At 39.2% G+C, this 15,161-nt stretch overlaps 1 protein-coding gene across 7 annotated transcripts in view; it reads left to right on the plus strand.

Moving 5' to 3' along the window:
• Nucleotides 1–15,161, plus strand: part of ANKS1B (ankyrin repeat and sterile alpha motif domain containing 1B) — a gene marked incomplete at both ends in the record, with an annotated part of 401,710 nt that overhangs the window by 367,720 nt on the left and 18,829 nt on the right. For all 7 annotated transcript variants that reach the window (XM_079549707.1, XM_079549711.1, XM_079549708.1 and 4 more), the window contains 2 exons: nucleotides 4,088–4,216; nucleotides 10,178–10,249. In XM_079549707.1, the coding sequence (XP_079405833.1) occupies nucleotides 4,088–4,216; nucleotides 10,178–10,249 (201 nt within the window). The remainder of the gene's footprint in view (nucleotides 1–4,087; nucleotides 4,217–10,177; nucleotides 10,250–15,161) is intronic.

Below are 15,161 nucleotides of genomic sequence, written 5' to 3' on the forward strand. Positions count from 1 at the left end.
AAGTCAAATATGGTTTTCAGGGAATGAGATGAACTAAAATAATCTGTGCCACACTTGTAAAAATGGCCGAATAGTACTAATCTACTTCTGCAGTTCATTTGACATCAAGTATCTAACCCTTCCGAGAGCCCTGAAGTGCACATTCACCCATTTTCTGGGTAACGAAGCACTGCAAGGGCATGAGAGATTGGTCTTCAAGTCCGTACCCTTTGTGGTAAAAATTTGTCACTGTAAAAGCATTGGAACTCTTCCATTCTGGCACCTTGTTTGAAACAGCTTTGAGATGTAAATTCTTTGCCTGCAAAACGTGGAACAAAACATCTTTTTTCTCAAGGTGACTGAGGCCAGCGAGAGGAAATACACTGGCTAGAGACCCTGGGAGGCAGGAACACCAGAGCACAGGCAGCACAACAAAAACCATGTGAGGAAATGCACAGCTGTCTGACGAGCTGTGAAGTGAGATGAGGAATAAATTATCTCCTGCCTTTCTACTTTTCAAACAGATTAAAAAAAATCTCCATACCTATATTGTCTCATAAAAAATGCATAAGCTTAAACGTTTGATTATTTCTTATAATTGCAAATTAAATATTCAAACAAGACAATCCATATCCTATAAGTATTTTGAAAAACTAAATTAAATATCATAGTTGGTCCTGCAAAGTCATTTACAAATGTTTCCACAGTGCTTGAAAATGTTCGAGTGCTTATTAAAGGCCTGAATCTCAGTGCATCAACCGTGAGCTGTTTGACACCAGCTCCTCAGATTTGCAATTAGTTGTAATCCATATTTTTCTGCCCCCGGACTTCATCTCAGCTCTTCTCTAGGTCAAAGATCTTCTTGCACCTTTGTATTTTAACTGAAGTTAATTGCCATCATGACACAATCATAATCATCCTAAGTCTCAGAGTTTTAGTATCTGACTTTTGTGAGTGAGCTGAAGAACTTCTTTTTCTAATAGAGGTTTTTGGTTTTTAAGCCCAGATGAGATTTTGAAAAGTATTTCAGCTGCCTTAATGCTGTTTAAATGTTTTTCTTCCCCTTCATTTTTAAATTTTTTTTTTTAAAGGAAATCAGATGGGGAAAATCTAATCGGAATATATAATAGAAATTATACTTCTAATGATATTTGGCTTTGGAGAGTATCTTGTTGTAACTCAAACTAAGATCTGAATACAAGCAACAATACAGTTTAAAAACTTAAGAATCTTGAAAACAAGAATTTTGAAAACAAATAAAGGAAAATGAGACCAGAAGCTGCTTCTATTGAATATAAAAACATGTTTTATGTAGTTACAAAAGAAGTTTTTCTGACTATGTATGACTCTTCATCCTGCTACATAGAATCGTAGAATGGCCTGGGTTGAAAAGGACCACAGTGATCATCTAGTTTCAACCCCCCTGCTATGTGCAGGGTCACCAACCACCAGACCAGGCTGCCCAGAATCATCTCCTACATCCATCTTAATAACCTATACCTATGATATTTATGCAGTTGTCCCTAGTAGCTGCTCTCTCTGCAAACTGTACAGGAGTACATGCAGCTGCAGACATCTGTCAGGAACAGCAGAAGTTCACTCTCTTTGCCTTCCCTAAATCTCAGCAATATTGTGCATCTAGATCATCCTAGAGACACATATGGCAACTGTACTGATTTTGTTTTGTCTAGTATAAAAGGAGGAAATATTTGGATGACTGTATGTATTTATAGAGTAGTTAATGGATACAAATGTACAGTTTCCTCACAGGCCCTCTCCAAGTGTGTCATACACTGGTGTTATCAGCCTGATGAAAGATTATTTTTTGTTTCCTCATGATTATTGCTTCCTAGCTCCTGTATTAAATTGAACCAGTATGAGAGATAGTCAGTTCCTCTTGTCACCACACTTTATCTATAGATGGAAAGAACACAGTTCTCCATGCATTCACTCCCTTTTGTATGAAAGATATTAAAACTGTAAAATGATGCATTCATTTTACTCCTTATGTACCCTTCTTAATTCATGAGAAGCGTCCATTTTCTGTACATGAGGACAGGCACAAGCAGTCCAGCGCAATAAAAGGTTTTGGAGCACTACCCCATGTCGCTATTCTGTAGAAATCCTGCTCCTCCCTGACTGTCATCTCTGGGCTTCCTCAGTGGAATGACAGATGGTCAAAAGATGTACTTTTATCGTTTCTCTCCTGAGTTCACTCCTGTTCCATTGTTATAACCTTTTGCTAATTGGTTAGAATGTACCTCCCGAGATCTGTTTCCTTACACAAAAAATGCAGGAATATGTCTTCATTGGGGAAAGAAAAAAAAAAAAGTGTTTCCTTAGTTAGGCCTTGAACACTTCATTACAAACAGTTCAGCTTGCAGTGGGAAGTTGTGATGGATGTAGTCCACCTTCTCTTGTAGCCAAATGCAATCTACTTACAATGGTGCAGGCCTTTACCCCTTGTAATATGTTTGAAACCATATTTTATAAGGAAGCTGCTTCTTAAAGAAATCAAATTCTCAATTCAGATTAAATATGACAAAGGGTTTTATAATTTAGTGGTCAGAAAGATTCATTTGTATGGATACAGAATGCCAAAACTGAAGCAATTACTACTGCTTCCCTTTTGGGGTTCAAGTAATAGCCCATACCAAATGAACAACTTAACTAGGCAAAAAAGAAATTGTAATGCTGTATAATTTGTAGATGTACTAATAGTGTCAACATCAAGTAAGGTCAACTTGTTTTATGATGCTCACTTGCTTGAAGTTTCCATAGGGTAATATTGATGTTTCCAGATTTATCTCTTGCTTTTCATTGCAGAGTTGTGCAAATGTGTGTCATTTCATTATTTTGTGACACCTAAAAATGATGTACTTGTTTTGTTTACTCTGTCTCGATTTAATTAGTAGAACGTGATGGTTTGCCAGACTTTTGAATGTCTTCAGTAAGATTTTTTTCATGTGTTTTGATGCTTGAACAACTTCTTGATATAGAAGTCTTAACTTCTAGCCATAGTCTGTGTGAAATGATGATATCAGTTTCAACACATTGTAACAATATTACATGCACAGAAAATATACAGATATATATGCAGGTAAAGAAAGAAGTAGGATAATCCAAGTTGAAATAATCATCTTGAAGAAGGTAAAATAGTTAGAATAGAGAGAGAAGAAGAAAGGGAGGAAGAAGGATAAGGTGCACAAAATACATAGAGAGAAGAGAAAGGGAATTCTGAGACAGACCAGACTGGGAAAAACAGGGAGGAGTGGGGCTGGTGGCAGAGGTAAGAGGTGTTGGGAAGAGGAGGAAGCCCACATCTATGGGATTGTAGATGAAAGTAGCCTCAAAGGGTTCAAAGAGCCCAAATGGCAGTCCATATCCAGTAAAACCATGTCTGAAATATTCAGTGGCAGGTGAGGCCCAGACCAGCTCTGCTGTGCTGTGGGGATTCCTGTACAGCTGCCTGCGTTGAAAGGGAGGGTGCCCTCCAAAAGGTTTTGGCAACAAACTACAGTCCTACCCAGTTCCAGGAAGACAACCACACGTCTCAATGAGAGTGATGGTGTGAAAGGGCTAGAAAGTTAGTAACTCTGCAAAGAGACATCAAGAGAAGGTGATCAAAGTAAATATTCATAAAGAGATTAAAGAATGGCTCATGTCTGAGGAGTATATACTACGTCTGCAGATTAAAGGAAAGTCTGTTATTTAGCCGTTTAGGAAAGTTAGTTATCAGTTATATATGCTGGATAATGGAAGAATTTTTCTTGTAAAGCAAAGAACAGAATTTATGAATGGCACTTTTGTGCACCTGATTATTTTTTTCAAGCGCTCCCATCCTCGTGCACATATTGTAAACAATTATTTTTAAGGAAAATTTTACTCTAAATGTAAATAGATTTAATTATCATTGAACACGCCAGTAGGTGAGTTGAATTATAAATTAAATTATGAAAATTCTGTAACTAAAATAAGTGAATGCAACTTCTACATGGCTCTATATGGATAAAAAACTTTAGTGTTAATTGGTCACAACAACGGAGAGCTACTTTATAGTGAATTTGACTGCAATTTTTTTTATATCTTGAACAACTGTGATTTTCAGACGGGAGACTGGGGAGAGCCTTCAATTACCTTACGACCTCCAAATGAAGCCACAGCATCAACACCTGTACAATATTGGCAACATCATCCAGAGAAACTCATCTTCCAGTCATGCGATTATAAAGCATTTGTAAGTATTTATAAATTCAGTGGTTTCATTTGGAGTAAATCTTAGATTTTGAAAACTTTTTTTTCATTTATACTATTTTATCAATCACTTTTAATTAAACAAAATACTTCCTCTGAAATACTGTAATTGTTATAAATAAGAAACAAGCATGCACAGTACATTTTGCTATGAATTTGGTGATACATATGGCAGCCCACGTAGCAATAGTGATAGAGAAATGACACTATCAGTAAGTGTCTAAGTGTTGTAGAAGTGACAGTGAGAGCAAGCACCCCTACTCATCTTCCTTCACAAATGCCTGTCTAGTGTTTATATGACAAATAGTAAAACAACATAATATTGGGATCCTTATGTCTAATTTAATGTTCAGTGCACGTTGTTTAAAATAAGTACTGCCTTGCCTGAATTTTATACACTTATTTTTGGGAATTGGAGCTGGGGAAGATGGAGGTCATGGTCCTTGAAGCAGTGCTTTCCATCCATGGGATGAGGGGACATTCAGACATCACATAAATTGATGATGGCTTGAAGTAGCAGTAGCAGTCAGTTCCTTCAGGTCAGGGAGTATTTATTTTTATGTCCCAGTAGCTGTAACTCATTCCCACTTCCCATCTCTGGAGAAAAGGAGCTTCTCTTCACAGCTAAAGATGATTAGTGTTCTCTGGCTGTTACACGTGCTTGTGAAAGCGGGAAAGGTCTTCTGAAGTACAAAAAAATTTATCAGGTTTTTTGTTTTTTAAATGAAAAACGTGTTTCTAAAACCTTGAGTTTGCAGTGTTAATGGGTTGGGGCTCATGCTTCTACAAATCTCAAGACATTCCTCAGCCAACCTATTTAAACTCTTACGTTCCTGCTTTTGGCTTTGCTGGAAAGCACCAGTAAAGTTGCTGAATAGGGTCTTTCATTGTGTTCTACGACACTGCATTCTCTTGAGAGGTGGGCATCTAATGAAGTAAGCCAACATTTCAAAAAGAAGAACGGCTCAATAGTTTTAGTGCTTTTAGTAGGAGCTAACCATTTGTCCTGGATATGGGGTTTAGATCCTCTTCACTTGAAGGGACTTGGATCCAGGGTTCTTTTTAGAATAATGCTCTCTCTGACAGACAGTAAGGCATTTCTGGGGAGAGCTGGGGCTACTGAAACTGTTTTAAAGCATATCCAGAAATACAGACATTAGAGACTAAGTAAGCACAAGTGACACACAGCCTGGATCCCTCTGAGGAGGGGCAGAAGGGGTGCTACAGACTATCTAAAGCACATCTGTATCTTCCATTTGGCCTTCATGGGGTAGAAATTGCCATGAATGCAGTAACCGTCCATGGTCAGTAACTGGAACCTCTCACCTTTCCCAGCAAGTCATGTTCTTAGGCTTGCTCACTTGCTCTGCAGCGTGTCAAATTGAAAAGGAAGCTTAATGACTTCAAGTTTTTTTTCAAATAATTTTCGTAGTTATTGAATAAGTTTACCTGAAGAGTACCTCTTATCTCATTACTTGATCCAATAAATTCATGATTGGATGTAATCTTTTCACTAGGTTGAAAGGCATATGAGTCACTGAAGAAAGTTGAGATTAGAAGGAAAGATGTAATATCACAATATACAACATAGTGGCGTTGAAGGAGACATTTTCTTTCCTAAGGACCATGCATCAATACATCGTCTTAGCTCCCTCCGCTGTAATGACCTGAGCTTTATAAAGTAAAATCCTGCGCTAGAAGTTAGTAATGATGGCAGTTTCATTGTATGTGATATCACTCAGTTGAGCCGACATCCTCTACATTGCTCCCGTATGCTGTGTCTTTAAGAAGGAACATTTCTGAAAGGAAAGCAAAATTCCCTCACAGAATTTCAGATTCTTCTGACAACTAAATTGCACAGTACTTTTGTGATTTGTTTGTCTGTTCTTCAGTCCACTCTGAGAAACACTTTTGAATGTCTGCAGCTGAAGATTTTTGTATTGTGCAGATGGGACCAGAGCTGCCCAGCTCTTCTTTTCCTTCCTATTGTTATGCAATGAGCTCAAGAGCAGTGTTTTTGCTTTTTTTCCCTGATGCCTGCCCAAAGTAGCTTTCAAGTTTTACAAGCAATTCCAAATTGTTGTGCCACAGCCTATTAAAGATTAAATTTTAAAAGTTGAATTTAACTGAATTCTTCCCATAAAAAGTCAAAGGATTCCAAAGGTCAGACAGCAAAGTTTCCAGAAAAAAGATACATTTGGACTTAGTAGGCTTTTGTGTAAATTTCTTATTTCTGAACTTTTTAAAATCGGTTGCTCATCTGTGTTATCAAGCTATCCCATCAAATTAATGCCCAAAGCCCTATTCATGTCACCTTCAAGGCCCCAGCTGGACTCACAGCTGCTAGGCTTACAAACCTTTCACATCTGCAGTCCTTGAGGAATGTCCTTTATTTGTTCTTTTCTGCCTGTCCTTATCTAGTAACAGGGTTGTTGCTCACCCTTCTGGTTATAATGCTCTGTAAATTGTTGTTCACTAATCACCATCTTGCTACTGTCTATGTTGAAATATTAACACATTTTCTTTTGGGTCAGAGATTGCTGCAGTATACAGTGTTAACTGAAGGGTTTCCAGAAAATATCTCAGTCTAGGTCAAGAGAGAGGTAGTTCAGTTCCGAATTGCTTTCAGCTGTAACAAGTTATTTTTGATCAGTTTTTTGTTTAATGTGAAGCTGGTTCACCCTCTGATTTAGGTTAGAAAAGACCTCCTCGAGGTCATCTAATCTGGCAGTCAACCTGAACTACCAAGTCCCATCATTAAACCATATCCCATGCCACCTTTTAACTTAAACAGCCTTACAGTATTTCTAGGGGAAATCGTGACAGAATGAAGTGGCCCTGGCAGCAGTGCGGAGCTGCAGCATCCTCTGGGAGGAGGCTTTTGCCTTTGATACTTTCGCTCTTCCTGGAGTTCACCTCTCTGTTTCTCAGAAGTGATGTGACATCTTCAGCTCCCGTGTTGCTTACTTAGGATGGAAGACTTGAGAGAAGCCATGGCATTGCAATGGGAATGCAAAGAGATATCTGTGTTCCTGGGGAGGAGAAGAGAAGCCTGCTGTCATAGAATCATAGAATCCTTAGAGCTGGAAGGGACCTTTAATGGTCATCTAGTCCAACTCCTTTGCAATAAATATGTACATCCACAGCTAGATCAAGGCCTGACCCAACCTCGCCTTGAAAGTCTCCAACCTAAATCTACCCTCTCCCCTGTTCTATCACCACAGACCATGCTCAAGAGTCTGTCCCCTTCTTTCCCGGATACTGTCAGGTCTCCCAGACCCTTTTCTTCTCCAGGCTGATCAGCCCCAGCTCTCTCAGCTTATCTTTGTACTGGAGGTGTTCCATCCCTTGGGTCATTTTTTTTTGCACTTCTCTGGACATGTTCCAACAGGACTGTCTCTCCTGTACTAAGGACTCCAGGACTCCACATCTGGACGCAGTACTTGTGGTGAGGCCTCACCAGCAGAGTAGAGGGGCAGGATCACCTCCCTCGACATGCTGGCCGCGCTTCTTTTGATGCAGCCCAGGATATGGTTGGCTTTCTGGGCTGCAAGGGCACATTGCTGGCTCATGTCCAGCTTGCCATCCACCAGTACCTCCAGGTCTTTTTCAGCAGGGCCGCGCTCAATCCTTTCATCCTCCGTCTTGTATCGGTAGTGGGTTTTGCCTTGACCCAGATGCAAGACCTTGCGTTTGGATTTCTTGAACTTCAAGAGGTTCACCTGAGCCCATTGCTCAAGCCTGTCCAGATCCCACTGGATATAGCATCCCATCCCTGTGGTATGTTGACGGCACCCCACAGCTTGGTGTCAGCAGCAAACTTGCTGAGGGTGCAGTTGACTCCACTGTCAATGCCATTGATGAAGATATTAAGAGTATCAGTCCCAGCACTGACCCCTGTGGGATACCACTCATCACTGATCTCCATCCAGACACTGAGCCATTGACCACTACTCTCTGGACTAGATCCTCCAGCTAGTTCTTCATCAGTTGAACAGTCCACCCATCAAATCCATATCTTTCCAATTTGGAGAGAAAGATGTTTTGGGGTACCATGTCAAAGGCCTTACTGAAGTCAAGATAGATGACATCAGTGGCTCTTCCCTTGTTTATTGATGCAGTTACACCATCATAAAAGGCCACTAGGTTGATCAAGCAGGATTTGCCCATGCTAATTTTCCCGTATCACCTTGCTTTCTTCCGTGTGCCTTAGCTTAGCTTCTAGGAGGATCTGCTTCATGATTTTCCCAACATAGAGGTGAGACTTACAAGTCAGTAGTTTCTGGGGTCATCCTTTTTATCCTTCTTAAAAATGGGTATGATGTTGCATTTTTTCCAGTCACTACAGCTCGCTGCCATGACTTTTCAAATATCATTGACTGTGGCTTGGTAACTACATCGGTTAATTACATCAGGATCTAGGATGCATCTCACTGGGACCCATTGACTAGTACATGTTCAGGTTCCTCAAGTTAGTCATGAACCTGATCTTCTCTTACAGTGGGAGGGATGTTGCTTCCCCTATCCCCTCTTACCAAACATTTGATGGTTGTGTGACAAGCAGTTATCTGAGAAGACTGAGGCAAAAAAAAATTAAGTACCTCAGCCTTCTCCTTGTCTATTGTTACCAGCTTGCCTGTGTCATTCACTAGAGAGGGTATACCCTCCTGGACTTTCCTTTTTCAGGTACCCGTAGATGTTATTCTTTTTCTTCTTGGCATCCCAGGCAAGTTTAGTTTAAGCTGGGCCTTGGCTTTTCCTGACCCCTATCCCTACACAGCCTAGCAGCTTCCTTAAACTATTCCCATGGTACCTGTCCCTGTTTCTATTGCCTGTGCATTTTCTTCTTCATCTTCAGTTTGACCAGCAGATCCCGGTTCAGCCATGCTGGTCTCTTGCCTCCCTTTCCTGACTTGCTGTCCTCTTCCTCTTCCATTAGTTAAGCCAAATCCACATGTGAAATATAGAAACACAGAATCATCCCTTGTTCACAGAGCTATACAAACACATGCACATAAATGAATGTGCACACCTGTAGTGTATATAGGAGAAAACACCCCTGTACAGCCCCGTTAACAGTAACAAGACCACTCCACACCAGCTGACAGGGAGGATGTAGCCAGCTCCATGCCCAACAGAGCAGTGCAGTTCACTCTTGATGGACAGAGGTACAGAGTTCCCAGAGCAACAGCTCCAGTGGAGCAGAGCCTGCTGCCAGAGTGTGGAAGCTGCTCACACCAGCACATCACATTGTGAGGAAGAGGAGTTAGGAGAGGAGACTTATCAGGAAGGCACAACTTTGCTTGCCCTGGGATGGCAGCTTCTAGCAGGCTGAGCCAGGGCTCAGAACTCTGTGTTGCCTCTCACTCTGCCTCATTCAGATTCACTAACAGCTTTGAAATAATAGTCCAAGGTCAGCCTTTTCTTAGGAAAAGATAATTGTTTAAGCTAGTTTTCATCTCGGATCTGTTTTCTGTTTACTGACATCAAGCTCTGTTTGCCCATAGAGTGGTTACAGATTGAATACAAAGAGGTTAGCATCTCTGCTGCCCTTCACATCCATGATTGTACACAGAGTGATACGAGTTTGGCAGATAGCAGCAAGAAGAAAGCAGATTCTCCATTTTGTAGTCAAATGGCATTTTTTGGATGGAACCTGCAGTGCTTGATTGTTGCTTGAGTGGTGGAGATGATAAGCTAGAATATTTCAGGTGCTGTTTCCGAGGGCTCTGGCTGATTTAACACTGCTGATGCTGTGCATTCCTGTTTCATAGGTTGATTAGCACCATTTTAAGTGATCTGTCAGAGAACTGCAAGGTAAAACCACACAACATTGAACTGTCTGGTACCACTGTGGTTTTTGAGACATTTTTAGTGCATTTCTGCTTATGTTTGTCTGTTCTGAAATTTAAGCTGTATGAAGTTTAATGGATTTTTATTTTAGTATTTAGGTTCTATGCTGGTAAAAGAGCTAAGAGGCACAGAATCAACACAGGATGCATGTGCAAAGATGAGGGTAAGTTATCGAATCTACTTCTTTCTTTAATCCTTATAGTATTAAATCATGTTGGCTGCTGATTACTTGTCTGGTACCTTTTTTGGTCTCACAGTATTATGTTATGCATTTGTTTTCCTCTGCCACTGGCATTCATTAGGAAGCCTGTTGGAGTAATAGCGGAATTTGAATGTAGATTTTATTTTGCATGTGATCTAAGAAAAGCAAATGCATATGTTATGTCCTTTATTTTCTCTTGAATCTTTGAGACTGTTTCAGAGTACTTCTCACATGTTTTAAGCGTGGCTAATAAACAGAACTGATTTATAGCTCATATATGATAATGGATTGAATTTACTATCAAATATATGCTAGTAAGTATATTAATGTTTCCAAAGTTATTGTTCTTTACATTATATGGCATGATGTCTACATCGTGCAGATGCCTGTACCCACATTAGTATTCTCATGTAGTATGAATTGCTGTTGTTTTGGTTGGAAGATGAAAAAGGTACTAATAAAGTTTGATCTTTAGTGTGATTAGTGGAACAGTAGTTTGGCTTCCTTCAGTCTTGTAAGAATATGTTATACTGTTGCTCTTTGGCCTGATTTTGGTTTCTAGGAAATTACTATGAGGTTTGGTCTGTCCTCAACATACTGCTGCCAGGAACTGAAAACAGCACCAGACCAACTCCATTCCCAATTGTATTTGGAGTACAAATGCTCATAGTTATAGAGATAGAGCATACTGTGGTCTGGCATAATTAATTAATTGTTTGATGGTCTGCTGATGATGTAAAATTATGTAGTTGAATGAGTGAAATCCTTTATTTTATGGATCATAAGTCTTTGAAGCAAGATGCCTCTGAGCACTGGCTATAGCATTTGGATTAATTATAAAGCCAGAAAACATGTAAAATTTATGCAGTCAGACAGCCATTTTTTATTGGTTACATATCTACCATGCTCAGACTACTGTACAAGCCATGTAACCTAAAGGCTAACAGTAACTCGTATTTACTAGGTTGCCTGAAGATCTGTTGTTTCTTGACTAATTACATGCTAATTATTATTTACCTGGTATTAAACTTCTCTTATTAAAGCAATAAACTGACACGTGAAGACCTATAGTCACATGCACTTGTTCTGGGAGAATAACAGAGTCTGCAAGTATACCATCTTCCAACTCTGTTTTCGAACTGTATAATATAGCATTTCAGTTTTTTAGGATGCAGATCTTAGGGCAGAATTTGACACCATAGCAGCATATAACATCTTCAGTAAGTTATGTGACTGAACTAGGAAGCTAAACATCAAAAAAGTCACTCAGTAATTTATAGCACTTTTAGGGGTTTTTTTTAAATATGCTATGAGCTTGGCAAATTTAAATTGTGTACCTGAAAAACTGTTTGAAAAGTAGTTTAATTTAAAGGTGTTGGTTTATTTTTTCCCATAAAAATGATGGAGTTAAATGAACAGTCTACAGAGCCATACGGGGCACTTACATATACATCATCACTGTATGATAATCTGTGATAATCTGTGTATATTTTTTTATATTCTATTTTGAAACCATTATGCTGAGAGAATATTTGCCAGTTTGAGTGATTTTTATTTTTTTATTGCAATGAGATTTGAATGAAACAATTCTAAATCAGGATTTCATCTGTCCTTTCTAGGTAGTCCTTTTTATCATGTTCCTACTCAAATCAGAAGCAAAAAAACACTGACTTAATGAGAACAGATTATTATCTTAGGAAAAGTATACGATATATTATATGATAAAAACATTTGTTCTCTGCAAAAATATCTCCCTGTGGATATATTCTGTATGGTGGTGTCTCTGAGTTGGGAGTGCAAGTTGTCCTAAGCCATTCTGAACTTTAATGCAATGTTCATTATTGCTAAGTACCGGTGAGATGTCATTGAAAATGTGTCTTCTTTCAGTTATATTTTACTTAAATGTACTGAATGGGACCTTTCACGTATTAAAAAGAACTGAAAAGCTAGATGCATTATCTTACTGCATCTCAAGTACGTAATTCTGTCCACTTGTCCAGTCTCTTATGTATAACCTTATTCATCAGTCAGGTTATATGCAAGGCTACATTAATGTGATAGACATTTTCAATTTTTGTATTTGTTTTATTTTTGCATTTATTTCAAAACTATGGCATGCTGAACTTTATGCTGAAATCTGAAATCTGAAACAAGTTGGGAGAGGAATACATTACCTGAGCCTTGTATCTTGTTGGGGTCCTTCCCAAGAAATTTTTAATCTTTCTGGAGTCTGCTAGGTAATGATTTTTTAAGCAGAGTGCATAAAACTTGTCTTGGCCATCCACCCATCCGTTGTGCTTCCCATCATTGTGCTCCAGCAGGGCACACAATGGATTTGTTGGCAAAAAATCATGCGGATGTATTAGATGGAGTTCCACAAGAGAGTAGGGTTATATGTGCTTTTTGTTCCCACCCAAGTGGCAGATCCTTGCAGCCATCCAAAATTACGGATATTTGGCAAGAACTGTGCCTATCAGAGGGATTATACTTTACTGTTCCAATCACTTATTTGTGCTCTAAGAACAGATTTATATTTTATGGTTTCCTATTTGTTTCCAGCTATTTTTTTTCACAGACTCCCTTTGCAATTGACAGTGCTGTCTCCTTATCTCCCTTCCTCACCTGCTGTAAATTGACCTTTGCTATTTGGAGATTAAATCTCACTGTCCTGACCAGGACAGACATATTAATTTTATTTCAGAGATGCCTTCAAGAAATTAGGGGCTCTCATCTTTCTCAATATGGAACAAAAAATATTACAAGCTGTGTTTGCAGTCCAGTTGCCACCTTCACTTCAAATCACCATAGGAACAGGAAGAGAGAATAAAATGTGTTTGCATCTAAACAAAGAAAAGGAGTAAAGTTTAATGGCAGCTGGGAAGAGACTTGTTTTCTGCAGTAGACTCCATCAGGCATTTATACATCTGAATTGTGAATTCCTTGACTCTGTAAAAAGGGCATGGTTTTCTGCTTACTGGCACAAATGTCGTAGCGAGGTAGACTCTTTCCTTAAGGTGATGTTAAATCACTCATGTTGGGTACACGGATTGCAGTCTGAACCAATCAGATATTTACTGCAGCAGCTGGGAACTGAGAATCTGTTCTTGGATCCTGACACCTTCCTGAACATAACATATTTTTCTTACAATTTTTTTTGTTAGCAAAGAGGTTTCAATTTCAAGTCAAAGCTCTGGGGAACTAGTGATGTAATTCTATTCAAAAAGCCTGTGTTTATATATCTTGCTGACTTAGGACCAAAAGTCAAAGTTGGAACTGTAAAGAAATCTGTTTCCCATATCTCTGAAGAGGAAGATGGAGCAGAGTTGCCTCTTTCTCTGCTAGCAGAAAAGTGGAATAGGATCTGGAGCATTCCTTCCTTACTCCTTCCTACATAAAGTTGGATGCAGACAGTCTGCTTATTTCTGCTAATCCCTTTCTGCTTCTCAATTCCCATTTTTCCCCTAGAAGTAGAAGAGGACTACTGCCCTTCATAGGCTTCCAGTGAAACTAAAGAGGCAAATACCACATCATGAGCAAATACTGCATTTGAGATCTAGCAGATTCTCTGATTGCTGTGCTCTTAGGGCATGTAGCTCTCTTTCCAGCTTGGCAGGGCCTGCAGTGAAACAGCTGCATGCATACCACTCAAAAGGGAAAAAAAGAAGTGGTGGGAAGTCTTCAGGCCATTCAGTCCTTCTGCATATCCCCATCAGTCCATCCCGTGTTGTTCAGAGGACTGTATGTCCTTGATCTCTGACAAGAATCCAAGGTGCAGGAGGGACACACTGCCCTGTCAGCAGCAGATAATATGTACAGATAATGCAAAAGCAAGGAGATCTCATTCTCAAGCAGATGAGTTGCAGGTGCATCCCCTGTGCAATATTCACATTAATGATGTAGCTTGGAGGCATCCACTAATTGTAGAGAAGTAAACAGTCTTGTACCATGGGGATTACAGATGCTATCATATTTCAAGAGGTATTACATTATGTCAGTGATGCATTTTTAAGCCTTTTGGACTGTGAGAAGTTAGTAAATATTTGTTACAAGGCAGAATGCATTTTCAAAATGAGCTTTAAAACTACTCAGTCAAAAGTGAATTTTGCTTTTTTGTTTCATCTCATACACGGTATTGTCAACGTGATTCATTCAAAACCAAATGTTTAAAAAGGTTTCATAAGCCTTACATAAGAAACAGACTTTCAGGTATGATAGTAGGTGGTACCAATACATGTTTTGAAATGTGCAGTTTGATGCCATTTGGAATTAGTAGCTGCTACCAGTATGGGAAAGTGCTGAATGAAGTGGATTCCAGTGTGTAGTTGAACAGTAACAGTGCCAGCTGTAGTCTTCAGATAGCTATTAAAAAGCAATATAGGACAGAACTAGCAGATTCATTTGCAAAACTGAAAAGCCAAGAGAAATCTTAAAGCTTTACAGGCTCATAAACTTGTAAACAAAATTTACCTATTGTTAGTGATTCAGCACAGTAGAATTCTGTCTTTCCTCTGTGTATTTGCAAGATCAAATATAATGACATATGCAATAAAAGCTATGGATGAACACAGTTTAATTTTGGTCAGCATGCAAAAGTTGAGTAATCTAACTATAGATGTACTTCTGTGCATGTGTAAGTACAAGAAAGTGGTCAAGGTGACAAAGTAGAAGCACCAGTGAACCCTGATACCTTCTGTCAGGAAATAAATAGATGAGGTGGATTATGCAGTGTGCTATAGTGTATCCAGTGGATGTGTGAGCACCTTAATTTGGACTCCATCCTATGTGTGCATCTTAATTTCTTCTTCAGCTCCTTTGTGCCTGTGTATGTGCACAGAGATGCTGTGTTTTGTACACTGCAAGACTATTCAGAAGT

The sequence above is a fragment of the Tetrao urogallus genome (genome assembly GCF_951394365.1).
Source record: "Tetrao urogallus genome assembly, chromosome: 1".
Lineage (NCBI taxonomy): Eukaryota > Metazoa > Chordata > Aves > Galliformes > Phasianidae > Tetrao > Tetrao urogallus.